Source organism: Homalodisca vitripennis, chromosome 1 (genome assembly GCF_021130785.1).
Source record: "Homalodisca vitripennis isolate AUS2020 chromosome 1, UT_GWSS_2.1, whole genome shotgun sequence".
NCBI classification, from domain to species: Eukaryota; Metazoa; Arthropoda; class Insecta; order Hemiptera; family Cicadellidae; genus Homalodisca; species Homalodisca vitripennis.
This window is the reverse complement of record NC_060207.1, coordinates 4,311,064-4,321,793: the sequence shown is the minus strand read 5'-3', so window position 1 is coordinate 4,321,793 and position 10,730 is coordinate 4,311,064. Positions and strand designations below refer to the sequence as shown.

At 31.8% G+C, this 10,730-nt stretch overlaps 1 protein-coding gene across 3 annotated transcripts in view; it reads right to left on the bottom strand.

Annotated features, from left to right (window-relative positions):
* Positions 1-417: 417 nt before the first annotated feature.
* The window catches only part of LOC124356666, a 43,288-nt gene continuing 32,975 nt past the window's right edge, over positions 418-10,730 (bottom strand). For all 3 annotated transcript variants that reach the window (XM_046807810.1, XM_046807802.1, XM_046807816.1), the window contains 3 exons: positions 2,777-2,937; positions 2,501-2,583; positions 418-640 (listed from right to left, as the gene is read on the bottom strand). In XM_046807810.1, coding sequence (XP_046663766.1) covers positions 558-640; positions 2,501-2,583; positions 2,777-2,937 — 327 coding nt within the window. In that variant the 3' untranslated portion in view covers positions 418-557. The remainder of the gene's footprint in view (positions 641-2,500; positions 2,584-2,776; positions 2,938-10,730) is intronic.

The following is a 10,730-nucleotide window of genomic DNA, read 5'->3' as shown; positions in this document are numbered from 1 at the left end:
CCAAAATTAAGACTACAACAAAAATCTAACATAAAGGTTAATTTTTGTATTAATTTAATGAAATAAATAACAAAAAAGTGTATACAATAAAAGAAAGGCATTTTAATGGATAATGATGATTAAGGATATTTATACCTAGAGTAGATCTAGTCTACTTGTTCTAACTTGACTACTTGATACAAGAGTCTGATTTGTATTTAAAATTAAGTTTTTTTACAAGTGTATTCACATAAATTCCTTTCTTTACAAATTAAGTAAAACTTTCAACTAGACAGAACACATAGAATAGGAAAAGGTAACTATAATAATTAACACAGATAAGGTACAAAAAACACTAAAAATACTTGAACTGTTGTATCCAAAATAAATAGGAAAATATAATTCAACACTAATTACTACAATTTTATATAATTATCTTTACAATACGATTTTACATCATTACACTATCTTAGTTCATATCATAAAACAACACAAAAATATTAATAAATTAAATTTGCTGAAAACATGAAATATACAACAAGAATTAAAAAATAGATCACTAACACTATTTTACTTGGTTATTTCCAGGGTTTACGTGAGCTACTCGAACTTCTACCACTAGAAGAATTACTCTTCACAAAAGATCTGGATCTTGTTAAATCTGAAAAAATACCAAATAATCAATAATAAAATTTTGTAAGATTAACAATGCCCTAGGGATAATAATAACACAAGATATCTTGTAAATTTACACATCTTTGTAGAATGAAACTCGATAACAAGTGCATCCAATTACTAATCATTTCTTTGGTTATATTTTTTATTTTACTTCCTCTGTGTTATCAGTAAAATGAAAGCATAGCAGCTGCTGTATGTACTGCTGTGCATAATATTTATTCGTTTGGTATTTATTGTAATTTTGTCAAGTAAAGTTATTAATACTTCATTGAAAAAGTATCTTGTTCAGCTTTTTGAAAAATTGATTTAATAACAGAATGATTAATCGCAGGTAACTTGAAAGGATAGCAGGGTTTGGACATTTTCCATCGCTATAAAAGTTATAAAATGTTATAATGATGGCAAATGTCCGAAACCCTGTTAACCTTTCAAAATTCCAACGCCAATAACAAACAGAGCAGGTAACTTAATTTAAAAAGGTTAACATAAGATGTTAGTTGACTTTTATTCTCTACCAACCCCCTCCCGAATAGGAAAAGAGTAAGTCCAATAAAATATTGTGTACACTATTTTTAAGAAATTGATTCTTGATTTAGATATTGTTTATGTATGCTAAAAGAAAGATGTTTGTACAAGTGAGAATTTGTAACTTGTAACAGAGACCAAAGACCAACTAACAACATGTAGTTGACCTATGAAACTGTCCGAGTTGTCATTTAGGAAAAAGTTAATTCAGTTGTTATAAAACATGCTACTTTTAAAATAAAACGACTTCTGGCTTGTTTATTTATACTTTCCAATAGAACATACACTGGTTACACCAAAAATCGATGTACCACTTAAACCTGGGCAACCCTATGAACATTTAGGAGTGTGACATCACTAGCCACATATGTTGAGACACTGGGGTAAAAAGGATTAATAGGTCAAAATAACTGTTAAAGTTGGTGGAGTTCCCTTACTTTAAAGCCTAAACATGAGAAAGTATGGCTTCCATGCCCACTCTGACTGGAAGAGGTTGGTGTCTCCTCTCTTTCAAGATGACATGAGTGGGATAGTGCTCGTTGTCGCTCCTCGTGGGATCTATCCCAACTCCCGACCTTACCCATCCCGAATATCCTGCCCCTTCAGAAACGATACAAAAAGTCTTTTTAGACCCAAGTGCAATAACGGAAGGGATTTCCTCATATTCTTGTTCCAAGTGAACAGAACAGGGCAGCTACAAGAAAATGAAAATATCTTAACAACTAATAGTAACAATGGCAATTTATTCTTCACCTGTAAACAATAAAGAGCTCATTCATTCATTTATTCGAATAGTCAATCAGAAATGTAAAAAATGTATTTTTTAAATATTGATTATTGGAATTTGATATTTGTTAATAGTGTAATGTTGTTAACACGTTCACAACATCAGTGATTTTCTGGACTTTTTTATTTGCCATTGATTATTCAATAATAATAAATGCAGGCTTTGCAATTTTGCCCAAAAACAATTATATTATTGTTTTTTCAATTTTTCACTGTGTACCCCAAGGGGTATCAACAAAAATTAATTTACATTAAAAATTAAGTAATTGTACACATGACGGGGTACACGATAGTCTGAGGTATTTATTTCAGAATGGGATCAAATTTAACAAACCACCAAGGCAAATAATAAAAACACAATAATGAAATGCATAGCCAAGTGTACCCAATCGGGCGTACAAATCACTTAACAAAAGCCCAGTGTGTTCCCGATCAGGTACGGGCGTACAAAACAATTTACGTGTTAATGGATATAAAACCTAGTAACACATAGATGCATGGAAATTTAAAATATGACACCTGAAATACCCACTTGGTTTTACAAGAAGACACAGAGACTTGGTCCTGAGTCTGTTTTCTTGAGGAAGTTGTGATGTAACAGGACTGACCATACTCCTGAAAAATAATAATCTTTATTGACTTGAATCCTTATATTTAACAGTTATTGGATATTGTAAGTTTGATTTAGCACTCTTTCAAAATAAAACATAGTTAAGCTAATTAAACTTGCATAAAAAAACATTGAAAGTTTTATGATTAGTGGTGTGACTATATTTTTCACTAATACAATAACTTTTTTCAAACTAACTTTTGCTTACGAAGAAGACTTTTCTTTGTGGCTGCTGAAATAGCAGAAGAAGGCCGAGACAATGGTTTCTTTAGCCTCTCTCTATCTGCCGCTATGATAGCCATTCTCTTGGCAACTGGTGCAGATATGACTGACCAAAGCTCATTTAAAGCTGCACTTAACTGAAACAAAGATAAGATTTATGTTAGTAGGCAAAGAGATTGATTTATACAATTAAACTTTTAAGATGGTTGGTTAACGCTATCCGTCAACCAAAACTATCACCAGATAAGGTTCCTCTTTCATCTGTTGTGTGGACATTCCGTCATGTGGTGAAAGCTGCTGGCATTTTGGTAAATTAATTCTGACTGAGACATGGAAATATATTGTCTCTTAGTTCGTCACTCAGCTGTTTGTGATCGGAATTGGGTGCAATACAAATATTGCTTACATAATTGAGTCTTTGACCTTGGCTCAGTTTGCGATATGTCTGTATGTCACCAGTTCCTACGTACTTAACAGTTTTCTTATTGTTTTATTGTACAATATTGTGTTTATTAACAATACATTTTAGTGTAATATGACGCTCAATCATATTAAAAAGTTTTGAGAGCCAAGTTAGTACCCGAGTGCCTAGTTGGGAGTTTGTATTGCGTTTTAAAGAATGCATTATAAGGAAACTATATAATGTTGTGATTGTGAAAGTTGCAGAATGGTGAGTGTTTTTATAGTGTAGTTATTTCTTAATAGTTTAGTACAAGAAAGATGTTGATGGAGTATTTAGAATTGGGAAAAGAAAAGTTGTAGCAAAGGCTTGTAAAAAGTACAACGGATGGGTCTGGTTTGCATTAAAAGTCCTGCGTTGATAAGTTAAAGGGTTTATTTGAAGTTAAGATTATGAAGGTGCAAGTTTTCTTGGTCAGATTTATCCCCACAGGTCTGCTGCCATGTTAATGTATTTTTCTTAATCCTGGAGAGATTCCTGTTGTTTAAAGGTCAAATTATGTCACATACTAGCACCAACGTTCTAGTCAATGTACCCATGTGGTCAGACTTGGTGTCCTTACACATGTTATACAATCTAACATCTATTGATCTTTTACAAACATAGTTTATTTGTTGTTTTATAAAAGGGTAAATTTATGAGCTCTATGTTTAAAGATACTCATTTATTACTGGTAAAGATTACATACATTGTCACATTGAAAAACACAATATTGTACATTTCAATTTTAAAAGCAATGCAATCCTCCAGATCTTTAAAAGAAGTGATATATTAAATAAATAAATCAATTAAAACAAATCAATTAATTAATTAAAAACTAATTACAACACAGATAAAAGAATTTCCCAAGATCAACAATAATTATTTAATTTATGAATAATCCCAAAAAACTCATCCACTTCATAAAATGGGTGTTCCAAAAGGAAAAATCCAATTTGTCTTTTGAAAATACCAAATGGCAGTGATATTAATCCATTTGGCAGTGTGTTCCATAATTTTGGTCCAAGAGATAATGTTGCTAATGAATATTGTTTGGAAATCAGTTTTTTGGTTACAATATTGTTTGCGCCCCTTGTGTTATATTGGTGGATGTTTTTATATGTTATGTTGTTTGACGTAGCCATATAAAGCAACAGTTTATACACAACTAAACAAGGGACTGTCATAATATGAAGTTCTTGAAATTTTTGTTTACATGAATCCTTATAGCCAATACCAGAAATATAACGTACTGCTTTTTTTTGTATTAATAAAATTTTATTAATGTTCTTATTAAATGTATTTCCCCATATTTCAATACCATAAACCAACTGAGAGTAAAAACATGCATAATATACCATTTTAAGAGCTTTTCGTTGCAAAATTCAGACAGTTTTCTCATCATAAATATTGCTTTAGATAACTTTAAACAGAGAGTAGTTATATGGTCATTCCAATTTAAATTTTTGTCGATAATCAATCCGAGAAATTTTGTAGAATCATACATTGGTATTACTAAATTGTCAACTGCTATTTGAATTTCAAAGGAAGATTTTTTATTTGAAGTAAAATTTACAGCTGTTGATTTATTTGCATTTACTGTTAAAAAGTTTTCATTAAAGTATTGTACTATATTATTAATTTGTATATTTGCTATGATTTCTAAATCCTCCAAATTTTTGTGTTTATATAGTATAGATGTGTCATCTGCATATACAATTGTCTGGTTAGGATTACTTACATTTCCAATGTCATTAATATATATTAAAAATAGCAATGGACCAAGAACGGAACCCTGAGGCACACCCCACTTAATGTCTGATCTTTTAGATGTGACTTCAGCCTGATCATTTTTTATGGTGACAAACTGTTTCCGACAGACCAAGTAAGATTTCAGTAAATCATGAGGTGTCCCTCTTATTCCATAGTTTTCTAATTTATCAAGCAAAATATTTATATTTACACAGTCAAAAGCTTTTTGCAAATCCAGAAACACACCACAAATAAAATCACCATTTATCATTCCTTTCATTATTTCATTAAGAAATTTGATTATGGCTGACAAAGTGGATTTTCCCCTCATGAATCCATGCTAATTTACAAAAAGTATGCTCTTAGCTTCTTAAAAATCAATTAACCTATTACAAATAGCTTTCTCAAATACTTTAGAAATAACAGGCAGAAGTGCAACTGGTCTATAGTTAATAATTTCTGAGCAGTTTCCCTTGTTTTTAAAAATAGGCACAATTTAAAAATTTTTTATACTATCTGGGAAAATTCCTGATTCAAAACTTGAATTAATTATAGATAATAAAGGTCCTGCTATAGCATCTGAAATATTCTTTAATAAATTAGTACTTATGCAGTCCCAACCCACTGCAAAACTATTCTTCAAGTTCTTTATTATTTTAAGAATCTCTTTTTCAGAGGTTGTGTGAAGAAACATGCTGCTTTTAATTCTTTTACCCTTAAAAGAGTAATTCAGACTATTAAAATTAATGGCCAATTGTTCAGGGATGCCCTTAAAATATTCATTAAACTGATTGGCAATAACATTGGGATCAGTTATAAAATTAGCATTGCTTCTTAGTGAAATGTTAGCTCTATTTTTTTGTATTTCTTCCTAAATCTCTGTTTATGATTTTCCATGTATCAGCATTTAAGTTTTTTGAATTCAAAATTTTATTTGTCATATATTCTTGTTTTGTTTTTCTTAGCAGACTTTCATATTTTTGCTTTTGCATTTTTAAAAGATTTTTAATTCCAAATTTATTACGATTTTGAACCCAGAGTGAATCAAGGAAAATTAAAACATTTTTTGTCTCCGTAATTTCTTTAGTTATCTATGGAGTTTTATCTTTAATCTGTTTCTTAATATTTTTATTTTTTATTGGGCAACAAATATCAAGATTATAATTTAATATTTCAACAAAACTAGAATATTGCTTATTGACATCACAATTTGATGTCACTATAATATCCCAGTGTTCTTTTTGAAGAAAATAATTTAGTATGCGTACATTTTCTACACTGAAAGACCTTGCTTTTGTCGGTATTCACTTTAAGAAATATTCTGTTGCATCATTAATAGGGATATTAAGTGTGATACCAAAGTGATCTGATAATCCTGTAATTATGACTTTTGAAGTTACTTTTTTTAAGCCCAACTTTTTATTGATTACTATATTATCCAAAGCTGACTGTGTATTCTGAGTTACTCTGGTTGGTTGGTTTATCATATATCTAAAATTGAATTCATTAAGAAAAGTCATTAGTTTAAATTTATTGTTAGAGTGCACTAAAATATCAATATTAAAATCTCCCATCAGAATACAATTAGAACTAGAATCAAGTGAGTCTTGTGTAAACTATTTTGGATAATTTACATATGACTATCAATATCAGAATTGGGCGGCCTGTAGATACAAATAATTATGTAATTCTCATTGTTTATTTTAATTATAATTCCTGTAGCTTCCAGTAATCCTTCATATGAAGTTATATCAAGTTTTTTAAATGAAACAGAACGTTTTGTGAAAATTGCAGCTCCACCACCTTTAATTGAGGTTCTAGAAAAAGAATTAACCAATGTATACATCCCATTATTAAATTTGATGCATTCAAGAATGTTATCGCTCGACCAATGTTCAGTTATCAGTAAAATATCAGGATTTATCTGGTCAATTAAAATTTCAAAATGGTTCAATTTTCATTGTAAGCTCCTTGCATTCTGATGGAAAATCTTAAAGTCTGTTATACATTTGTCTCTGCCTGTGATACTTGCAAGTTTTTTGTCTGATCTAATTCAAAATTCATTCTATTATTATAGGTTACATTAAAACTATTTAAAGTGCCACTTGAACAAGATACTGGATGCTTCCTAGTAGAAAGAAAATCACTGAAAACATTTTTCTTCTTAATTGCACTGTGAGGAGTAGACCATCCTGAAAAGTTAGTGGCCACCGATTCATTGTCGAGGCGTTTGGTGTACATAGACTTTGTTGTGTTCAACACTTCACAGGAGTCACCATCGACAAATGATGTAGATGTCTCTACTACTTGGGTTTGACACGTTAGGATTTTCATGATTCTGCAGCAGCGCAGAGATGGTATGTCGCAGATGTTGACAATAGACAATAGACAACTCTTCATTCACATATTCATCAAGAACAGTAATGCGTCAAAAATACATAGGTTATAGTTGGTTATTTAAAAATTCTGCCTCTGAGTAGAAGGGTCGTTCCAGGAGCCAGGTCGTCAGCTGAAACTTGAAACGTTTTGGTTGTTCTCTCTTGAGGTGTTCTGGCAGGTTGTTGAAGTATAAGGCACCTTTATAGCTGGGTTTTTGTTCAAACAGTCTCAGATGATGTTGCGGGATTGTGAAATCGGTTGCATGTCTGGTGTCGTACTGGTGTTGATCCCTGTGTCTAGGTTGTGCTGTTGTGAAGGTGTGAAGGATTACTTCTCGGATGTAAAGTGAGATGGCTGTAAGAATTTTCAGTTCCTTGAAAGACTCTCGACAACTGTCCCTGTAGTTTAGGTTAGCCAGGCATCTAATTGCTCTTTTTTGTTTAATGAGTACTTTGTCTAGGTTGTTTTTAGAAGCTCCTCCCCAGGTTGCAATGCCATACCTAAGGTGGGACTCAAACAGAGCAAAGTAGGCCACTCTGGCTGCCTCTGAGCTGCACACTTGCTTGGTTCTGCGTATGACGTAGATCCCAGAGCATAGTTTCTTGCAGAGCTGGTCTATATGAGGTTTCCATGACAGCTTAGAATCAATTATGATGCCCAGATATTTCGTGGTGTTTTCAGTTACAAGTCCAGGTAGCGATACAGCAGTGTCAGTTTGTTTGGTGGTGAAAGTCATCTGTACTGTTTTGTTTTCATTCAGGGCCAGATCGTTGGAGGAGCAGTATTGCTTAGTCCTGTGGAATTGTGTACTGGCCCTTTCATTTAGTAATTCTGGTGTCTTATCGGCAAACGTTAGGACTGTGTCGTCGGCATACATGACGGTATGTCCATCTTCACCAATCCAACTAGGGAAGTCGTTCGTGAGAAGGAGGAAGAGGACTGGTCCCAGTACAGAGCCCTGCGGTACACCCCTTTGTATGTTAACAGCTCTGGATTGGGCCTTATATCTTGTGCTGTTTTTTGTATAGGCTATTTCCACTATCTGTTTCCTATCACTAAGGTAGCTGTTAAACCATTTTGCTGCTTCCTCTCCCACACCCAAGTTCCTCAGTTTGAGCAGAAGGAGGTCATGGTTCAGGCAGTCAAAAGCCTTGCTGAAATCAAGGAACAGGCTTGTAGAAATGCAGCCATCTTCTAGTTGGTTTAAGATGTGCTCAGTCAGTTGAACAAACTCGGCATGTGTTAAACCATTCCTTAACACTCTTCTGGCCTTTTCGCCATAAATTACAATAGTTACAGAGGTTCCGGTGACACGCTGAAAATCAACTATTTGAGCACAAAAATGTTCTGGATTGATACCATCCCGCACACATCCCATGGGCGAACAAATCAGCTGACTGAAATTTTTTTTTCTTGAAGTCCTCTTTGAGTTGTTGAAATGCATAATCATATATTTCACCATTAGGTTTTTGAAAATAATTATCTTTAGTGATTAGACTATATACAGCCACTCCGGTTTCAGTTACCTGGCAAGCCAAATGATCACTGAAATAATCCTTACTAATATCTGGTTTACCAAAGTGCCTCTTGAAAACTTTAGCTACACCAGCGCTCATATTTCGGTCATTGCTGAAGTCTCCCGAAACACAATGCGCAAAGGCAACACTTTTGTCTCTACAGTTATTAAGAATTGGATAATATTATATTGTTGGCATCATTAACCTCCTACTATACCTTTTTCCACTCCCACTTAGTCTATGGAATTACTTTATGGGGAAATAGTTGCCATTCAAATAAAGTGTTTGTCTGGCAAAAAAAAGCAATAAGAATTATAAAAAATCTTAATTAAAGGGAATCTTGCCTGCAAGCTTTTAGGGACTTAAATATCATGACGTTGCCCTGTTTATATATATATTATTGTTTACTGGATGTGAAAGCAAATCTGCAAAATTATACTGTTAGAGAAATCATACATACTTATAAAATTAGAAAAAACATGTTAGAGCTGCCAAGGACCAGGCTTGAAAAAACAAAAGGTAGTCATATCTATATAAAAATAAAACTATTTAATAAATTACCAAAATGAGGATGGATTGTAAATATAAATAGGTTTAAACGAGTTGTAAGCAAATGGCTTAAAGAAAAGGCATTTTACTCTGTGAATGAATATTTGGCCTGTGATATTAGTTCCTTAAGTTTATAATTTTGTCTAGTCAAGTTTTAACTTTTAACTTTTATTTTATAGTTTGGAGATTTTATGTTTTAACCACCTGACTTACATACTTTAAATATTTATATTGTTACATTTTTCATTGGGTTTTAATTGTATGTGTTATTTGTGTTTCTTGTCCAGTCTGTGTTTTTTATATATTTTACCCTACAATGCTTTCTTATTTCTTAAACAATTTTATACAACCACTCTCTATTTATACCAGTTATTAGTTTTTTAAGTTCTTATGTCTTTTGCAACATTCCTGTTAATTTAAAAATAAGTCTCCAATTCTAAAATTGTTAATTTTTTTAAGTATTACTACTACTAATAATGTGACGAAGTCTGTTGTAACCTATTATGTTGCTTAATGACTAATAAAGACATCTTGAATCTTGAATCATGTTGGTTTTATTTTAGATTTACTCTTAAATGGTTGATGAACAATAATGGATTAAACAACTTTAGAACTTCCTCTTAAGATGAAAAAGCATACAATTTCCCAATTAGAACTATAAGAAGGTGTTTCTTACCTATAAAAAACAGTAAAATTAAATTAGCTCTAGTTTCAATTGTTGCCGTAAGTTAATTTGTCTTAGCCACACTCATTATTCCTGCTCCGAGTGCCAAACTACAATTTACAATTCTTGCCTCGTTCAAAAAGTGTATACTACTTGATATTCTTCATTTCATTAAATAGGCTATAATGTTAAGTAGACTTAATTCATTCTCAAATATTAATATTAGGTGCGTATTTTTATTTTTATAGAACAATTTCCATAACATAAATGTCAGTAATATTTAATTAAAGGCTTAACTCGAACTTGGCGTTGGGAGAATATGAATCTTATTGAAAAGCACAGCATATTGGGGGAGGGGGTATGAAATAAATCAAAGTTTAAATTAATGAGATAGGCCTAGTTCAAAGTGAAAAAAAATTAACTGCTGTTTTTCAAACAAGTTGGATTGCAATTATATGTATATTTAGGACTATTACTTGTAAATTTAAAGCTAATTAAATTCAAAACAACTTTAATAATATAATTTGTACAATTACATTTAAAATTATAAAAATAAAGAAAGGCATCAGTCAATTTTATTCCAAATATTTTTATATTTTCATAAATTATTCTAATGAATATAAAACTTTA